General features: G+C 38.1%; 1 protein-coding gene across 1 annotated transcript in view; it reads left to right on the top strand.

Moving 5' to 3' along the window:
- Nucleotides 1-21,474, top strand: part of NBAS (NBAS subunit of NRZ tethering complex) — a 193,881-nt gene that overhangs the window by 75,799 nt on the left and 96,608 nt on the right. The window contains 7 exon segments of the mRNA XM_032213456.1: nt 56-229; nt 2,080-2,213; nt 3,762-3,824; nt 5,145-5,267; nt 6,097-6,199; nt 14,205-14,425; nt 18,433-18,545. Of these exon segments, the coding sequence (XP_032069347.1) occupies nt 56-229; nt 2,080-2,213; nt 3,762-3,824; nt 5,145-5,267; nt 6,097-6,199; nt 14,205-14,425; nt 18,433-18,545 (931 nt within the window).

Genomic DNA, 21,474 nt, shown 5'->3' with positions numbered 1-21,474 from the left:
TAGTCCTGCTTCTATGTTTTATCTCTGATTAATGAAACGATATTTCATTTTCCAGTCATCAGAAGACAGCTATGTCAAAAATGCTTACCAGTGGATGGTCCCTTTCCTGCACCGGTGTGAAAATGAGTCTCCAGGCATTGCTAACGAGCTTCTCAGAGAGTACTTGGTAACATTGGCAAAGGAAGACCTAACATTCCCTTTGAAAATACTTGAACATTCAAAACCATCAGTAAGTTCAGTTTTATTGTTTAGGGATAAAGGAAACTATTTAATGAACCAATATGAGAAAAAGGTAGCCAAATATTTGTTAAATGGCTAATGTCTGATAATAAAAAGAAAAAACTCCTGAGACTCGGAATCAGGCATTGCCACTTCTTTAGATGAAGCAGATTTTATCAGTAAAAGTCTCCCTAAAATAAGATTTTCTGAGCAACAGAAAAAAGTCTTCTGAGCATGTGGACGCTTGCCAAGAAGATTTCAAGAGGTCTCAAGCACCTATAATAAACTTCCATCAGTATCAGCTTCTCTTGTAAGTGGAGTGCCATTTCAGACAATTTGTGCAGCCCTAATTTTAAATAGCCTTGTGATTGATCTTAATGAGCACAAGGGAATCCAATGAGAGTGTCAGGGTTGCAACCTTCCATCCGCTAACCTGGTAGAAAATCCAATTGAACTTGGTGGGACTTAGTTCTCAATAGATTACATTGTCAGTCTTAATTATTTTACATCAGGCACTTGTTCTGAGTGAAATTGCTGAATTGTGAAATACAGAGACTGGAAAAATAAAAGAGATTAATGGGATCTTTATAGTAACTTTCTTCTTGATACAATGTTTTATAATTCTCGGTTTTGAGTGGCTTCTTGTTATGATATATTTATATAGGATAAAGGAGTCATTCTCTGTAGCTCAAATGGTTAACTCCCTGCCTGGGAGGCAATAGAGCACAGGTTCGATTCCCAAACTTGGGTATGGCTAGCTGATGAGAGCTAAATAGCTTGAAATAGATCTATACTAGTCTCCCTTTATTTATTTATCAGCATAAATATAACATACATACATACATACATACATACATACATACATACACATACACATATACACATACATACATCATACATACATACATACATACATACATACATACATACATATATATATATATAATAACTTAAACAGTATTAACATGTACTATAGTTTTAGTTTCCCTCCACTACTGCCATTCTATAACTGTATATTGCCCGCAAACTATATATATATATATTTATTTATTTAGAGTCACAACCTCTGGAAAGCCCCAATTATGGGAGGAAGCTAACTGCTTCCATCATCTGTCAATCGGTTCATCACAAGAGTCCATCACGACAGAAACCCAATATTTTTTACTGTTGCCTTTGTTATATTTGTGTTTTTTATTTGTGCTGATAAATAAATATTATAAATAAATAAATTTATATATATATATATATATATATATATATATATATATATATATATATATATATATATATATATAGAGAGAGAGAGAGAGAGAGAGAGAGATAGATAGATAGATAGATAGATGATAGATAGATAGATAGATAGATAGATAGATAGATAGATAGATAGATAGATAGATAGATAGATGGCAATATAAAGTTATAGAATAGCAGTAGTGGAGGGAAACTAAAACTATAGTACATGTTAATACTATTTAAGTAAGAAAGTAACACATAAGTTGCGCAGTTAAGAAACACAGTTAAGTTAAAAGCTTTATAATTAGAAATACTTTCTTTTTATAAATTGCCTGATGAAAACACAATTTAGAAGGCTTTCAAAATGAAATAAATTTAATATACTCTCCTGATTCTTGTGTTGATTATTGAGCTTCCATTATAGGAAGTATGATTTTCTAAAATCCTAAATTGAAATCTAGAACTTTTCTTAATAAAGATCTTACTAAGTTGACTACACAACTGTAATGGCACTGCGCAGAGTATTGTGCAGATTATTAAGAGTGCAGAGATGACTAGAGCCATTAACAGCAAACTGACAAACATTCTGGGACATAGCAATGGACATTACTTTTCTTTTTCTCTTAGGGTCAGCAAAAAATAATTTCAGATCAACTTTTGTTGATGACGATTGCTTTAGAATGTATCTACAGCTGCACACGTGATGACCAGCTCTCTCTGTGCTATGACATCTTAGAATGTCTCCCCGAAAGAGGTCTGGGGTGAGTATTGACATCATTGAAATTTTGAATATTGTGGGATGAATTTTTTTAAAATACTTTCTCTGCCATTAATACCTATGAGATATCTGCAGTTATTTATGTAAATTTCATTTCCTAAAGCATGATGTGACAGTTATTTTTTAATAATCATCTGACAATGCTTTATTTTAATGCCACCTCTTTGTCTATAAAGCTTTAGAGTGGCAGGTGACAAACTGCTTGTTTTAATTCTATTTGTAAAAGACCAGATGAGAATTTGCTTTGTAGAAAGATTGAGGAATAAAATATTTAAAATTCAGTTTGGATTTGTTTAAGTTTAAGTTTAAGTTTTATTTTATTTATATGCCGCCCTATTCCCTAAAAGGGACTCAGGGCGGCGAACAACTTAAACGGGAAGGGGAAACATACAAGTACAAAATACACATATTAAAATGACTAACAACCACACCTGTTGAGAGGGGAGGGGAGCTCATCAACCCCAGGCCTGCCGACACAGCCAGGTTTTAACGGCTTTTCGGAAAGCAGGGAGAGAGGTGAGGGTCCGAATCTCCGTGGGGAGTTCGTTCCAAAGGGCCGGAGCTGCAACAGAGAAGGCCCTCCCCCGGGTCGTAGCCAGATGGCATTGGCTGGTGGATGGAACCCGGAGGAGGCCAGCCCTGTGCGATCTAATGGGTCTTTGGGAGGTAATTGGCAGCAGGCGGTCTCTCAAGTACTCTCTCAAGTATTTGCTAAACTCGGTTTAAATGCACATTGCCTGGAATATCCAGGGGTTCCAGGGAGTAGTGCAGTGGTGGGTTCCGGATCCCATTCCAACAGGTACGGTTGGAACGGACCCAGCGGCATCCACATGGATGCGTGCAGCATGCATGCACACACACACACACAGCAAGCACATGCGTCTTAGCGCCTCTGCGACGCTCCAGCTGCTCACCAGAGCATCCCACAGGCACTGTACACGCTGTGCGTGGAAGCGCAGAAGACTTAAAAGACTGGTAAGGAGCTCGGGCGGGTGGGTGGGCCCTCTGGAGCACCGTACCGGAACGGTATCCGGTGCTCCGGGCTCCATACTGCCTGCAACCCACTGGAGTAGTGGAATAGTAATGCTACATGTGCAACCTCCTTTTGAGAGAAGGCTGTACAGAAACTTTATTTCAATGGCAAAGTAAATACTTTTTAGGTCAAAATCTTAGTTTCTTCACCATCGCCCGCAAGGATGAGAAAGATCCCACATTCAATTCTAAGTAGATTTGTTGACAGCCACTCTTAAATGGATTGATGGCCTAACTCTGTTTAAGGCAACAATTGGAACATTCAGAGAATTAGTCTCTGGGGACTGTTATATAGGTAGTGCAATTTGATGTTGGAAAAAAGTACTTCCAGTGCTATGGAAAAAAAAAATTCCATCAGCAGTGAATTTAATAAATAAATTAACTATGATTATTTTAGTCCCAGACAATCTGAATGATGCTGGTTCTGGGTTTTTAGTTCTATTTCTTCATTGTGAGTTTTTTTGTTGCGATATATTCAAATTTCCTATATCTTTTCCAGCCTTGAAACTGACATTGCCCATAATCTTCACAATAAAGTTGATGAACTGGAACAAATTCTTAGGTAAGAAGTTCCTTTATTATCCTATATCTCTTGCTGCTTTAACTTTCTTAGCTCAGTGTTTTATTGGATCATTCTGAATTCCAGATATTGAGGATTAAAATGGTCCATAGGGCAAATATTACTGTAATCGTCACTGAAATTACTCTTTGAGCCATGGTTTTTCTATAAATAAATGAAAATATAGTATTGTTACGTAGACAAATGTGACATGGCTACATGAGAGAAAACAAAGTGCTTGGGAGGAAGAATGAGTACAATTGAGTAATTTCTCGGGGGTTGATCAGAACAAAAACATTTCCAAGTTTTAGATTCATTAGGAGCCTACGACAGACCATGTCAGCCATTTTGAAGAGCCGAGGTGGCGCAGTGGTTAGAGTGCAGTACTGCAGGCCACTTCAGCTGACTGTTATCTGCAGTTCAGCGGTTCTAATCTCACTGGTTCAAGGTTGACTCAGCCTTCCATCCTTCTGAGGTGGGTGAAATGAGGACCCAGACTGTGGGGACGATATGCTGACTCTGTAAACCGCTTAGAGAGGGCTGAAAGCCCTATGAAGCGGTATATAAGTCTAACTGCTATTGCTATTACTATTGCTATTTATTATTCTATCTAAAAGTTACAGTGGTTGACAGTTTTAATCTGCACGGAAAGTATTCTGTTCAAGACAAGGGAATTGTACAGAACCCTCCCTTCTTCATATCAGAATGCGAGCTCTACTGTATGTTGTGCTTCTTCCATAGTACCAAGAACACATTTGTACAAAGCATTGACTTCCATATCATATATTCAATCTAAGTTATTTTTGATTGGCCAGCCTTAGCAGAGAGGTTATTATCAACTTGAAAAACCATTGTCCAGATTGCCTTAGCTGGTTAACTAAAAAAGGTAGATGATTAGTTAATCTATTTATCATGAGAATTCATCCCCTATCCTTTCCAAATTGAGAGATGGCAAAATAAAAATGTGTATGAATTGTGGCATCTAGAGGGTAACTTACATTATGCTGTTCTGATGCCATTCATGCTTAGGGAATCCCAATGATTTACAATGCAACAGCCTTTAATAAATCTCTGCAAATACGTTCAGAGAAGGTAAGGTGGTATATGTTGTTTTGTAGCACAGTCAATTTTGTACATATTCCATTTAATTTCTGCCAAGAAAGAAGGGAGGGTGTTCTTATGTGTCACAACCATACAAATAAACAAAACATTGAATGTGTTTTTCTTTTAAGAGAAAGTTTTCCTCTTTTGTTTGGGCCTCTTACTGATACGATTGGAAGATCTTTGTGGTTCAATTGATGATATTTTTGACAATTATTGCAGCGTATCGGAACTTTTGGAAAAGCATGGACTCCAGAAACCTGTATCCTTTGTAAAAGACACAAAGAACAGTCCAGAAGAAGCACGGAAACTGATGATAAGATTGACTCGGCACACAGCCAAAAAGTGAGTACAGTGTAATGTAAGGCAACCGTTCTTAGTGAATAATGAACCTGTATAAGTTTATTGTTTCCACTTGTTAAGTTTGAAACAAATATTTTTCAGCATTTGGAATAAGAAATGTTTAATTATTAATATTAGTGTATTAAGAAAATTGGTAATAAACCCCACTCTAACAGATTTTGTTAGACTTGCTGGTTATACTATCATCCTTCTTCTCCTTGCAATACACATACAAAAGCAGTGGTAGTCAACCTGGTCCCTACCGCCCACTTGTGGGCGTTCCAGCTTTCATGGTGGGCGGTAGGGCTTTTGTCCGATATTGAAGCACTTTCCTTTTTTTAGCAATAGCAATAGCAGTTAGACTTATATACCGCTTCATAGGGCTTTCAGCCCTCTCTAAGCGGTTTACAGAGTCAGCATATTGCCCCCAACAACAATCCGGGTCCTCATTTTACCCACCTTGGAAGGATGGAAGGCTGAGTCAACCCTGAGCCGGTGAGATTTGAACAGCCGAACTGCAGAACTGCAGTCAGCTGAAGTAGCCTGCAGTGCTGCATTTAACCACTGCGCCACCTCGGCTCTTTATTTAATTTTTTAAATTAATTGACTTCCCTACTTTATAAATCACCATTACTGTGGAACCGGTGGGCAGTTAGAAAATTTTACTACTAACAAGAGATACAAAAGTGGGCGGTAGGTATAAAAAGGTTGACTACCCTTGTACAAAAGAGACAAGAGATTGTATCATAATGTCATAGTCCCCCCCCCCTTAATTTTGCAATTTAATTATAATGTGCTTTATAAATAGTGACATTTTTATATCTTTTAAAAGGCAGCCTTCTGTTAATGAAAAGCACTGGATGGGATTATTGCAAGATATGCTGGCTATGCAGAAAAATGTTTATACTTGTTTAGGAACGGACACATGCTATGAGGTAATTTTTTTTCTGTCTTTTTTTAGTATGCAGTAAAAGATACCTTACAACTTTATATTTCTTTGTTCTTACTGCGTTACATGCTTCTAAATCCGAACAATGGAAGGAGAATCTTAGTCTAGCGTTGTCTCAGTATTTATTTTATCCATTTAAATCATACCAGTGTTAAGTTTTCTTAACAATTTTAGCAATAAGGAAAAAATTGTAAAGCTAGAACTTATGATATAAGTAACTTGGATTTTAAAAGGAACATCTTTCATGATTGGCCTCCTTTAAAGCAGAGGTTTGAGTCAATTTGCTACTGGAATCTCCTAGGAATGAAATTCCTAACTGAATATTATTTAGTTTATTTTCAGAAAACTGTAACCAGATAAGAGGCTATGGTTATAATGGTTGTAAAGAGTGGAACCTACGTTTTAAGGATATTAAAATAAACATAGATAAACCTACTGGCCCTTTCTCTGTAAACGCATACAAGACATTCTTTTTCTTAAAGTAAATTGAAGAGGAATAATTTTTTAGTAGATGATGCTAAATAGATAAAAGGATGCTGTCCTTATTTGGGATAATATGCTTTACTCTTCTTGATAAAAATATGTTTCTCAGACTTCTAAGAAAAGCCTATATTTTAGTTTATCCAAAGCCAGTTAAGAGGATAAAAACAGCTTTAGCAAAGATTCTCCAAGGCATTAAAATGCTTTTTCTGACTGCTTTAAAATCCAAAAAAAGAATAGGGAATAGACGATGGCTTTAGACCTGAAAAGCACATTTCAAATGCCAACTTTGAAGTTTGTTGCTACTGGTAGACTGGGCTATCAGTGTCCTGTAGCAATATTGGAAGCTTATGCCTGCATTCCAATAAAACCTAAATAAATAAATAACACAAAACCTCTTATAATTCTGCATTATTACAAATGCTTCCAGTAGAGACCACTCATATGCCCAGTTACCTGTAATCTAGTATTGTATCTGAGATATAAAAGTCGCATTTTAGCCTATTTGGACTAAATAAAGTTGAGGAGCTGTAATGGGAGTCTCTTAACTATTTTACATCAGTAATTGCACTTGGATTAGCTACTACAGTGTGTTGCCTGTTTGCTGCCATGGTTGGAAAGAGTACAGAACATTCATTTTCCAGGAAGCTACCGTAGTAAGATTCGTACCTGCCATTTATTTTAGTTAGCTTTCTTAAAATATTTTCATTCTTTTTTTAAAAATTTTTTATTTTATTTTATCAATTTCATATATACATTCACAATTATATGATCTCATAACTGTTATTAATAATATGTATTTATAACAATTTTTCCCTACTGTTAACAATATACTTGAAGATTGCTTTTTTAACATCTCATAGATCCATCTTATCTTACAACGGTCCTACTTCTTCTTCCCTCCCTCCCTCTTTCCTTCCCTCGTTTCTTCTCTCCTACTCCCCTTCCCTCCCTCCTTCCTTCCTTCCCTCCTTTCTTTTCTCCTTCTCTCCTTCCTTTCCCCCTTCCTTTCCTCCTTCCTTCCCCCCTTCCTTCTCTCCTACATTCCCTCCTTCCTTCCCTCCTTTCTTCTCTCCTTCTCTTCTTCCTTCCCTCCTTCCTTCCCTCCTTTCTTCTCTCCTTCTCTCCTTCTTTCCCTCCTTCCTTCCCTCCTTTCTTCTCTCCTTCTCTCCTTCTTTCCCTCCTTCCTTCCCTCCTTGCTTCCCTCCCTCCTTCCCTCCTTCCTACCCCCCTTTCTTCTCTTTCTTCTCTCCTTCCTTCCTTCCTTCCTTCCTCCTCTCCTTTCCCTTCTCTCCTTCTCCCTTCCTCCCCTTTACCCTTCCCCTCTTCTATATTTTCATTCTATTGTCAAAGGAGGAGAACAGCTTTACAAAACAACTGTTTACAGTGTTCTTATTTTCTAAAAAAGAATTACTGGATTATGGGCCTTTGAGGAAGTGAAAGTTATACAAGAGGCTGGTACAATTCTTTGCAATATTTCAGTTTCCTAATTGAAATTAAAATACCTTAAAGTTGGGGATTACAGGTAGCCCTCGATTTGTACCATTGAGCTCAACATTTCTGTTGCTAAGCAAGGAACCTGTTAAGTGGCTCAGGCGCCATTTTTCAATCTTTTGGCCACAGTTGTTAAGCCAATTAGTGCAATTGTTATGTAAGCCACCTTGCCCTTTAATGAATCTGGCTTCCCCCATTGACTTTGCTTGACAGAATCTGGCAAGTGTGTGAGAAGTAGTCACAAGTCACTTATTTTTATGGTCACTAAATCAATGTTTGTAAATAGAGAATTATCTATATTGTGACAGTTGGGGAAATATTTGTTGGCACTTGTAAGGCTACAACATGTGATATCCTGGTGAATTTATAAAGAACTAGCTGATAACCCATCGTTGCCCGGGTATTTATTCATCCTAATCCATACATCTGTCCTCAAAAATAATCCCGGACCAAATGTAATTTCTAATGTTGGATTATGTACTGTGAAGCCGTTATCATGGCAACTCCACTGCACTGTACAGTAGAAGCCATTTTACGGCAGTATGGTAGAAACCAAGAGGCTGTATCTTAACACAACACACACTCCGAGAGGTGTTAGGGGTGTCTTGCCCCCATAGCATTTGTTTCCAGAGAATAAGTCAAGTTTGGTTGAAATTGCTCGAGGCGTTCTAGAGTTATGCTGAAACACACAGACAGACAGACAGACAGACAGACAGACAGACAGACAGATGATAGATAGATAGATAGATAGATAGATAGATAGATAGATAGATAGATAGATGATAGATAGATAGATAGATAGATAGATAGATAGATAGATAGATAGATAGACAGACAGACAGAGAAATAGAAATAGATAGATAGAGATAGAGATAGAGATATATAGATATATAGATATATAGATAGAGATTGAAAGATAGATAGATAGATAGACAGAGAGATAGATAGATAGATAGATAGATAGATGATAGATAGATAGATAGACAGACAGACAGACAGACAGATAGATAGATAGACAGAGAGATAGATAGATAGATAGATAGATAGATAGATAGATGATAGTTAGTTAGATAGATAGATAGATAGATAGATAGATAGATAGATAGATAGATAGACAGAGAGATTGATTGATTGATAGACAGACAGACAGATAGATAGATAGATAGATAGACAGACAGAGAGATAGATTGATAGATAGATGATAGATGATAGATAGATAGACAGACAGACAGACAGACAGATAGATAGAGATGCTTCCTTGTTTTCTGGGGTTTGGTTTTGAAATTGGGAATTATAAAAGCTAGACTTTCTGTCTTAAGTAGAATGATGTACTTTTTCTTATCATTTTTACTACAGTGAGGGGAAAAATCAGTTTTGTCTGTGAGAAAGAGATTATGCTCTATGTTAAAAAGCTTTCAGATATAAGTTTAGACATGATTATGAATACATGAAATGAATATGAATACAAGAGAATATTAGGACAGGGACAGTAGGCACGTTGGTGTGCTTATGCATGCCCCTTAAGACCTCTTAGGAATGGGATGAGGTCAACAGTAGACAATTGGGAATATATTATTTCACGGAGTCTTCTGCTTCCCATCCCTCAGTTTTTCAATCAACTTCTCCACATTCTGGTAAAACTTTGAAGCTGTCTATCTTTTTAATTATTTTTAAAAAAATCCTGGGGCTACCTTAGTCTATTTGGAAAAATGTTGTTTAAGGAACACTTTAGTATGGGATAACCAGTTCTGACTTTAAGAAATGCTTGTTTTTTATAAAGCTCTGCATTTTTATATCAAGGCTGCGTTCTTATAAACTATTGTGGAATTAGCAGAGAGATGAAAAATTGTAATTTCTTAACTTACAGAAAGCCTGAAATGAAATTTCTACTAAACAAAAGGAAGATAAATAGCTTTTTGCATGAGTGTTATGTATGTTAAATGGTTTACTGAGCAGAAGGTTCATTTTTAATAATGTCACTCAGAGTGTATATAAAACTTTGATAGATGCTTTCCTGTTTGCATTTAAAGTGAAATGCAAAATACAGTTTGTTCAGAAAATTGTGTTGTATATTCAAGAGGAAATTAGAATGAACTGAATTAAAGCAGAACGCAGGGTTTTTAAATAGTTTGCCAGCATGCTTTCTTGTTTATTATATTGTACAGTACTTGCATTAACTTTTGTATAACTTATATTTAAGAAATTAACAACATCTACATTTTCATATTATAGACAGTCTTCGTTAGATTATAGGCTATATTGAGTGATATTGTTAATCTCTATGGCTCTTGAAAAAGGTTAAACTTCTATAAAAAATTATAAGAGTGAAATAAAATCTGGAATTTCAATCAAAAATTAGATTTTGTGAGGATGCACACACATACATCTACATACATACATCTAAATGTATCAAGAAAAACAATGCTACATTTGTGTCTCTTATTCCAAGATAAAGCCTAGACATTCTCCACGATTGGTGGAGACAGATAGGGTTAACTCCGTCCAGTGACCAATAGGGCTGAGTCTAAAGTTTATAAAACCATCCTCCGTGCAGTCCTCCCCAGCTTTAGACTCAGTCAGTTTTGGACTGGACGTGTAGTTGAACTTCTCTTTGTCTTTTTTGCTATTTAGTACTAATTGGACATTGCCAAAATTAATCTTTCGCCCTCTGCCATCCTTAAGATCTTACAGGCAGAGGGGAGTGCTCAGAATTGACGAGGGGCTTTGCCCCATGCCGTGGAGCCACCCGCGCGGCTTTAGAAGCCTTTTCAAAGCATTGGAGGCTTCTTTTTTTTCTTCACAGCAATCGTCAGAGGCTCCATTTAAGCAGCGGAGCGGCTCCGACGTTTCAAATCACTTTCAAACGTCTTGTGAGTGCCCCGGTGACAAACCCAAGGGTGGAAACCCTGCTGCCTCTGTCTAAAGTGCAGCACAGTCGTTGCAAAGCCCTCAGGAGGATCGGTCGCAGTTTCGTTGCAGGGACAGCAGCGGACGCCATTTTGAGGCAAGAGAAAAAAAAGTGAGGCAGTGTAAGGGCTCCTCTCCTAACTTAAGAAAGTAGAGACTCTTGAAACAGAGTATTTCAAAAGGAACCTTTAATTAAGGAGGATGGAAACCTTTAAAGTCAAAACAACATCTGAATCCCCTTAGGCCAGTGGTAGTCAACCTGGTCCCTACCGCCCACTTGTGGGCGTTCCAACTTCCACGGTGGGCAGTAGGGGTTTTGTCTGATACTGAAGCACTTTCCTTTTTTTAATTTAATTGACTTCCCTACTTTATAAATCACCATTACTGTGGAACCGGTGGATGGTTAGAAAATTTTACTACTAACAAGAGATACAAAAGTGGGCAGTAGGTATAAAAAGGTTGACTACCTCTGCCTTAGGCAATGCAAGTAGAATTAAAGCAGTAAAGACCCCTCCCATTTGTTAAAATGCAAATTCTAACCAATACACAAGTGTGAAGATGTTTCCTTTATCAACTGCCCTGAAAGCAGAATAAACATACATTCCCATGGCTATCTTCCGTTAGACATTAAAGTAAAATGTTCCACATGGCCATCATAAACACCCCTCCAAGAGGTGATGGGATCTCAGGAATTTCCACGCCAGGAACCCCGTTGTAAAATCTCAGTTGTCATAGGCACTATCAATAAATTGACTCCAAGGCCCCCCCTCCTCCCAATTGAATGGCAGTATCACTTTTAGGGATCTGACAGGCACTTTATTTTGGCGCGAAGAGCAGCGGGTGCCATTTTAGAAGCAACGGTTGGTAAGGGGGCCCTTTGACCAGCACTAACCTTGAAGGTTGGTGTTCTACTTTCACCTTACTAAGGCTTCCAACACAGGAGATGGGGAAGTAGGCCTCTCCTCCAGATAGCCCGGTAGCTGGCCCTTCATCAGCCAAGCCTTCCAGGAAAAGGCTGATAGCCACTGGACCAACTGAGGAGATCCCTGCAAAGGCTTCTAAGATAGCAAAGAAAGGGGGAAAGAGACATTTTAAGTCTTCAGCTCACAAGACTTCTTTCTAGCAAGCACACACAAGGGGGCAGAGAGAGCCCTCATCCATTCCAGGGGATCCTGGTCTCTCCTGGTAGCCCTCCCCCGTTGGATCTTTCTTCAGATTTGGAGGTTTCTCTTTCTGCTCCAGATTCTCCTCAATTAGGAGATGGTACAGGGTTTTTTGATTCCCCTCATAGTGGGGATGAATCATTAGAGGGTGCAGGCCCCTCTCCTGAGGCAGATGAGGCTTCTTCCTCCCCGGGGGTTTCTGGGGTTTCAACCATCTCCAGCTGTTACCCCAGATGTTTCTGCCATTATAGCTTCGGCCATTGAATAGGGTATAGCTGCGGGGCTTCATCACAAGGAATCTTCTAAACACAACTCCAAGTCTAATTCTAAGGATATAATCTCCAAATATATTGGACAGTTCCTATAATGGTAGATAGAACTTTGAGAATTAGGAAGAGTCACAATCAAGATAATAGTCAAATAAAATACTTTGGGTGTAGATTTTGTTTGGAGAAATATAATAAAATAGGGGACACCTTTATACAAAATATGTTTTAAAATGAGATTGTTTTATTAATGTAATATTAATATTTGCACTAAATAATTCTATATAGAATTGAACTGTATGCTGTTGTAACAACATATAGGTAGGTAGGTAGGTAGGTAGGTAGGTAGGTAGGTAGGTAGGTAGGTAGGTAGGTAGATAGATAGATAGATAGATAGATAGATAGATAGATGACAGAAAGATGTTAGATGGATGGATAGATTTAATTTTATATTTTCTTTCTGTTATATATTTATATATGAAAAGAAAATATGTTTTAAAATGAGATTGTTTTATTAATATAATATTAATATTTGCACTAAATAATTCTATATAGAATTGAACTGTATGCTGTTGTAACAACATATGGATGGATGGATGGATGGATGGATGGATGGATGGATGGATGGATGGATGGATGGATGGATGGATGGTTGGATGGATGGTTGGATGGATGGATGGATAGATAGATGGATGTTGGATGGATGGATGGATGGATGGATAGATTTAATTTTATATTTTCTTTCTGTTATATATTTATATATGAAAAGAAAATATGTTTTAAAATGAGATTGTTTTATTAATGTAATATTAATATTTGCACTAAATAATTCTATATAGAATTGAACTGTATGCTGTTGTAACAACATATAGATAGATGATAGATAGATAGATAGATGATAGATAGATAGATAGATAGATAGATAGATAGATAGATAGATAGATAGATAGATAGATGGATGATAGGTAGGTAGGTAGGTAGGTAGGTAGGTAGGTAGGTAGGTAGGTAGGTAGGTAGATAGATAGATAGATAGATAGATAGATAGATAGATAGATAGATAGATAGATAGATAGATAGATGGATGTTAGATGGATGGATGGATAGATTTAATTTTATATTTTCTTTCTGTTATATATTTATATATGAAAAGAAAGATAAAGGGCAGGAGGGGCACATTCTTAGTTGCAAAATTCTGTTACTATAATCCTATAATAAAGGTGGTATAATAATAAAGATAGTATTATTTTGTGTGTCCTTGGATTCCAAATTTGGGGTCTGTCTTGGAGTTCTGACAATAATCTTGCTGTCTCTTCCTCAAGCACTGGGTGGTGGTGGGGATGGGAATTCTATAATGGGAATTAAGTTCTGTATATGTATATTTGGGGTAGGAGTGTTATGGCGCCTTGGTTTTAATCTTCTTATATTTTGTTATTTTTCTCTGTTGCTGCTCTTAATCCTGCCAGGGTTATTAATATAAAATGGGCAGTCATATAAATCTTTTAAATAAATAATGCACAATATAAAAAATTAGATTGAGTTTTGTTTTTAAAAGATTTCTTAAAACATAATTATATTGATGTACATGTATCTGAAAGCTGTTCTATGCTGTCTATTTAAATACATTTAAGAGTTTAGCGAGCATAAAAACATTCTGTGATTTTGACTGTATTTTATTTTGTAGATTTTTACTGAAAGTCTTCTATGTTCAAGCCTGCTGGAGAATATCCATTTAGCTGGGCAAATGATGCATTGCAATGTTTGGTCAATAGATCCGCCTGTTTCTAAAGGAAAAATACAATACAGAATCAGCTATGAGAAAAGCATTGAATTAGTTTTGGCTGCTAGCAGAGAATATTTCAATTCTTCAACCAGTCTGACTGATACTTGCATGGATTTGGCCAGGTGATCATTCTAATTCTCCCATTTCCTCATTCAAAGTTATGGTATTTCTTTGTAAAAAAATCTTTCATACTCTTATTAGTTCTATGCACTTCATGTTTTCTTTGTATTTCTAGGACTACTTGCCATTATAAAAATGTTATTAACAGGTGCCAGGAACAAAATTAAATCAGAGAGTGATGACATAAAAATGCCATAATTTTTAACCAATTTTTTTTAAATGCTAACTCAGCAGCTCTTAGGTGATTTCCCTCTTTAGAAGATAGGAGAGGATATCTAACTTTCAAACTTTCAAACTTTAACGGTATTTGTATGCCGCCCACTCCCTAGGGACTTTGGGCAGCTCACAGCAAATAAAAACAATAAATAAAAACATTTAAAACATTTAAAATTACAAAGTTAAAATCAACACAACATCCATTTCATCAAATGGGGCTGGAATACTCAACAGCCCCAGGCCTGCTGGAACAGCCAGGTCTTAGTCGCTTTATGGAAGGCCGGGAGGGTGGTGAGGGTCCGGATCTCAGCAGGAAGCTCGTTCCACAAGGCCGGTGCAGCTACAGAGAAGGCCCTCCCTCGGGGAGCCGCCAACCGGCATTGTCCGGTCGACGGCACCCGGAGGAGAAAACAGTGTGGTCCTTGTCTAACAGGATTCTCTTTTTTCAGCTGTTGCTAAGGGTTGAGGCTGATCTTTATTGTTTGTAACACTTCTCCCAATTAGGAATGGAAATTTGTTCCAAAGTCTCAATGACATTGCAAAGGTTTCTGGACACATTTCCTAGTATTGAGCTAAAGAGACTAGAAAACTCCCGGATGCAGGCCGGATGTGTCAGGCACTGGCCACACCCACCCGATTTTAGCGAAGGGAGAAAAAGTCCCGATATGTCACATTACACTACCATGATGACGTGAGTTTGACACGCTAGGACTAGAATGTATTGACTGAGCTGAAAGGTGAAAAGTTTATATGATTTGAAGAGATCCCAGAACACTGGAAAAATACAGAAATCTAGTGATTTTATTATTTGGGGGCAGGGTTGCCAGATTAATTGAGCCATACACAATAATTTTCATTTATTAGCAATAGCAATAGCAGTTAGACTTATATACCGCTTCATAGGGCTTTCAGCCCTCTCTAAGCGGTTTACAGAGTCAGCATATTGCCCCCAACAACAATCCGGGTCCTCATTTTACCCACCTCCGAAGGATGGAAGGCTGAGTCAACCCTGAGCCGGTGAGATTTGAACAGCCGAACTGCAGAACTGCAGTCAGCTGAAGTAGCCTGCAGTGCTGCATTTAACCACTGCGCCACCTTGGCTCTCTCTTAGTCGCATAGTATGATAGCTTTATATTTGGTAGTATTTCATAATAATAGACCATCGTGAAAAAAGACTATAATATCTCAATATAAGAATGTGCCTTTCTGGATGCTTAAAAGAGGGAACCTAAAACAGTATAACCACTTCTTAAAAATAATTTAAAAATTATAATTTCCTTGTTACCAGTCATTAAAATTTGAATCCTTTCTTCTCTGTATTTCTTTAGCTACAAGCACTAAGACTACTACGAAAACATGCATGCATTAGGACTTTGATGGCGAACCTATGGCACACGTGCTACAGGGCGCGCCAGGTGTTGCCCTGTCAACTCCAGCGTGCATGCACGCGCTGACCAGCTGACTTTGCCCTTCTTTTTCAGCTGTTTTTTGCCCTCCGGAGGCTTACCTGAACCCTCCGGAGGACGAAAAACCACCCAATGCGCAACTCGGAAATTCGAGAACGGTGACTTCCAGTTTGCCCATAGTGCCATCCCCCCCCCCCCCAAAGCCTTCAGGGAAGCCTCCTGAAGCCTCTGCGGGGGGAGGCTGTTTTCACCCTCCCCATGCTCCTAGAAAGCTTCTGGAGACTGGGCTGGGTGAAAAAAGTGTGCCAAAAGTGGGGGGAGGGTGCTGGTCATGTGCGCATGCACATGGGGGGGATTGAGTGCATAGCATTATGGGTGTGGGCATGCCTGCGTGCGACACCCCCCCCGCACTCCCCCCGCTTTTGGCACGCGATCCAAAAATGGTTAGTCACCACTGCATTAGGACCTATCTCATTTTAATTTTTAGTGCATTTTGAAATGCTTCAAAGAAACCTAGAAATATATATTTATGTTCATTCCTATTGTTAATACTTGTTCCCCTCTCTTTGTTTCTGCAGTTTTTCTTCTTGCTAAATATTTTATATCTATATCCTTTTGTATTTTTTTAGGACGGTATGATTTTTAAGTGTTATAAAAAACCACTTTCTTCTTTGTGCTAGAATACAATCCAAATTATTTTTCAGCATTTTGCTGCACAATATTTATTGGTCAACTCCACAAAGAATAGGAAGATTGTAAAATACTTCCATTTTCTGCATAGAAAATAAATTTTGCCTCGATTACTTTTACCATTTTATCATCCATGTTAAATATCCGCTTTATATCCCAGGCTTGCAATTCCTAATCTAGTGCTATTATTTAAATGATTTTTTTCTCTGGAATAATAGCTTATATTAATTAAGTTCAAAACATAATAAATATGTTTGTATCCTTTAAAAATAAACAGTGAAAAAGAGCACATAATTACAGGTACAATAAAAGCATTAGCTTTTCTGCCACGAGAGCACATTTTGCAAAATAAGATTTACATTCATTAATTTTACTATCAGGAACCTATTTGCTTTTTTGATATTATTATTATAATGTTTCAATTTCATCTGGATTTAAGGGAATGCTTCCCTATTCAACATATACTCTTAAAAATTCTAAAATATGGCCCTTGAGTAAATGAATCATGCTTCCGAAAAAAAACTAGTGTTCCCATAATAAAAGGATTGTACAAATAATTTGAAATATGGTTGAGTTTTTCAATGTGCAGAAAATGATACAACAAAGTAAGCAGTTTACATAGGTAGAGATTGTGGGAGCAGAAAAATGATATAGTTGCTCTGATGAATTGAAAGTCTTCTATGTTCAAGCCTGCTAGAGGATATCCATTTAGCTGGGCAAATGATACATTGCGGTGTATGGTAAATAGATCCCCCCCCTCCATTTCTAAAGGAAAAATGCAATACAGAATCAGCAGAACACGATACAGCTACTTTGATGAAGTGAAGGGAGCTGCATTTTGCACATTGTTACACATTGCATAGTAACTTCTTTTTAAGGTTTTGTTCAGTAACAAGGGCATTATTAGTCAGTGGTGGGTTCCGGGCGGTACGGCCCGGTATGGGCGTACTGATGGCAGCTGGGAGCAGCAACTACCGTACCGGAATGGTGTTTCGGTGGGCCCACCCACCCGTGTTCCTTACCTCTTTTTGAGGGAAACGGGCCAATTGCGCATGTGCGCACAGTGTACGGCGCCTGCACAACCTTACCGAGCAGCTGGGGCGTTGCAGGATGGTGGCAAGCGCAGCGCGCGTGCCCGAGGTGGACGTCCGGCTCCGTCGCAGCATGCCAGTTGCGACGGGATCCAGAACTCACCACTGAGCTATATTATATAAAAAGATAAAGGTTTCCCCCGTCCAGTCATATCCGACTCTAAGGAGTGGTGCTCATCTCTGTTTCTTAGCCGTGGAGACAACGGTATTCAAAGATGTTTCCATGATCATGTGACCAGCATGACTGTTTGCCAAGTCGCTCGGAACGCTGTTATCGGCCCACTATTTATGTACTTGCATCTGAATGCTTTCGAAGCCCAGCATCTTAACTACTAGGCCACTCCATTCCCACATGCTATATTGCATATGATAACTTATAACCAAGAGATAACAGTTTAACAAGCTGTAGAAAGGTTCATAGACAATGTAGCGCATCAGACTGCATTGTCTCCTACATCCCTTCTCCTTTATTAACTTCAAGATTATCAATATTCTTTTCAATATTCTAGTTATTATTATTTTTTTTAAAAAAATGAGTCAACTTTCTGTTAAATTAATTTTACTTGGAGAAAAATTTAGTCTTAAAATTTCTCTTTTTTTTTAAAGATCCTGCTTACAGCTCATTACAGACTGTCCATCTGTTATTCAAGAAGAACTAGATCTCATTCGTTCTCTCAGTTACTTCGATGAATTTGGTGTGAAAATTTTACCATTACAAGGTACAATTTAACTCTTATTGTTTCTATCTCTCATGTGGTTCTTTTTAGCAATTTTTGAATAGCCTTAAGGGTTCGTAGTAAGTAGTAAGTACAATCATTGCATTTCAATATTCTTGTATAAATAGATCTGATTGGCTCAGTTATTTGCGAAAAGGATATATTTTTGAAGTCTCATTAAATTTAATGAAAGACTGAGGCATATGCCTTATTTACATCCAATTCCTATTTTTTCCTTTCCTTCCTTACATTTTCCTTTTAGGATATATTACTCAATGTCCCTCTAACCTTTACATTAAAACAGTTAGGTTGTATTATTAAAACGTACTAAAACAAAACAAAGCTAAAGAATATGCACTGTTCTCCATGGTTTATCTTCAGTCTGACCATAGTTTACTGTATGTTGCAATTTGTTATTTAATCCTAATGTTATAGTTGCGTCTGCTTTTCCAAGATACTTTGGAATCTGAAAACCCACATTGTTTAAAAATCCAAAGTGTTTCTCATATTAATTAGCATAGCTCACAAGAAAGTTACTCACTACCGTAATTTGACTAAATCAAGTTTATAAAAAATATAAATTACTGCTATATCTTCAGTGGTGGGTTTTGGATTACGTTCCGACCAGTACGGTTAGACCAGCCCCGGCGTTAACCACATGGATGCACGCAGCGCGCGTACACACGCACGGCACGCACATGCATCGTACTTGCCTGTGACGCTTCTGCGCACCTCCGCGGTGCTCCAGCTGCTTGGCGGACTGTCGCCCAGGTGCCATATGCGCCATGCGCGGAAGCGCCAGAGGCTTAAAGGACAGATAAGGAGCTCAGGCAGGTGGGTGGGCCCTCCAGAGCACCGTACCCGTGTGTTCCAGGCAGACTCCCGTACGCCTGTACTGGGGCATACCGCCTGCAACCCACCACTATATATCTTGTTTAAAATATCCATACATTACTTGTAAATTCTTATCCCTACCACAGCCATACCATATCTATAACTGTATCATAACTTTGGTTCTTTAAACCTGTCAATCCTCTATCTTGGAGGATCTTAACAGCTTCATGTAACCATTGGTGTCATCTTCATCATCTCGGCTTATTCATTCTTGTTTCACATACTTGTTTTATGATTCTTTCATTCTTTCTGTATGACCAAAGCAGCTCTATATCTCTTTCATGCTGTTTATTTACTTTTGAATTTAATCCACATTTATCATTACTAAATTATTCTTGCCACTATTGCTTCTTGTTTATGTTTTTCAATAATCAATTCATGCTGAATTCAACTTACCGTATTTTTCAGAGTATAAGATGCACCGGAGTATAAAATGCACCAAGGTTTTGAAGAGGCAATTTTTTTAAAAAAAAGTAGGTAGGTAGATAGAGGGATAGAGAGGGAAAGAAAGAGAGAGAAATACATTAGGTAGGTAGGGAGCGAGAGAGAATAGGTAGGTAGGTAGGTAGGTAAAGGGATAGAGAGAGAGAGAAATAGAAGTACAGTAGATAGGTAGGGAGAGAGAGTAGGTAGGTTGGTAGGTAGAGGGATAGAGAGAGAGAAATAGAAAGGGAGAGAAATACAGTAGATAGGGAGAGAGAGAAAGAGAGTAGGTAGGTTGGTAGGTAGAGGAATAGAGAGAGAGAAATAGAGAGAGAAATACAGTAGATAGGTAGGGAGAGAGAGATTAGGTAGGTACATAGGTAGATAGAGGGGGGGAGAGAAATACAGTAGATAGATAGGGAGGGAGGGAGAGTAGGTAGCTAGGTAGATAGGTAGGTAGGTAGAGGGGAGAGAGAGAGAGAGAGAAAGAAAGAAAGAAATACAGTAGGTATGTGCTGGAGAAGGAACTCGCTGACAATCTACAGCACCTAAGACTTTGTTTCTGCTGGCACAGTACTTGATCAAGCTCTTTAACTGAGGAAAAGAAAGGGAAAAAAAAGTTTTTGCACTCTGCAAATGGGCCTGGTTTTTTTTCAAATAAAAGGCATGAATAGCCTTGGGGGGGGGGGGGGGGCTTGCAGAGTGCTCCGGGGGGGGGGGGGGGTAGAGGGCAAAAACGTGCAAAAAACAGCCTATTTTTTGCGAAAACTGGCTCGTTTTTTGTCAAAAAAAATTGCATGCATAGCCTTATGGAGGCTTATAGAGTGCTGCTGGGGGGGGGCAAAAACAGCCCATTTTTTGTTCATTTCTGCCCTCCCCAGCCCCCAGGAGCTCTCTGGAAACCTCCATAAGGGTATACACGGCCATTTTGATGGGGGGGGGGGTTCGGGAAGCACAAAATGCTGTATTTGATGTATAAGACACACCCAGATTTTCAGCCTCTTTTTTGAGGAAAAACGGTGTGTCTTCTACTCCGAAAAAGACGGTACTTCCACTTTTCTCCTGACATACATTTTACTTGCCTTGATATGATCAGATATTGCCATACATCATCAGTCCTACTTAATGATACATTTTTGATATTGTTGTTTTGTTTTATTTGCACACAAAAAAATACCTGTTCAAGAGTTTTTGATGCTTCTGTTATTTGAAATGACTAATGTTACTATTGCTTTAAAATCTGTTTAGTTTAATGGGTGCAGAAGGTCATTAATTACAGAGTCAGCTGTAGTGTTTGCAAAAACATTTTTAAAAACTTTAGATTGCATATTATTATACATTTATTCTTACACTTTTAAAACAGGGCACCATACAAAAAAAAGGTACTGCCGGCAGGCTCATAAAGTAAACGTAGAATATGAAAATCCAAAATTATTTATTGTGGAAAGTCAGAGTTAACTCCGGATTGACAGAGTGGAAACTAAGATGACCCTCCTGGATTGGGCTGTGCTATTTCAGATTTCATATTTTCAATGTTTGGAAAAGAAATAAAAGTTCCAAACTGTTAACATGATGATTTCATCTCCAAATGGAAGAGGCCCATTTATAAGATGTT

The sequence above is a fragment of the Thamnophis elegans genome, chromosome 3 (genome assembly GCF_009769535.1).
Source record: "Thamnophis elegans isolate rThaEle1 chromosome 3, rThaEle1.pri, whole genome shotgun sequence".
Taxonomy (NCBI): Eukaryota; Metazoa; Chordata; class Lepidosauria; order Squamata; family Colubridae; genus Thamnophis; species Thamnophis elegans.
Note: the sequence above shows the minus strand (reverse complement) of the source record. Positions and strands in the feature narration are given on the sequence as shown.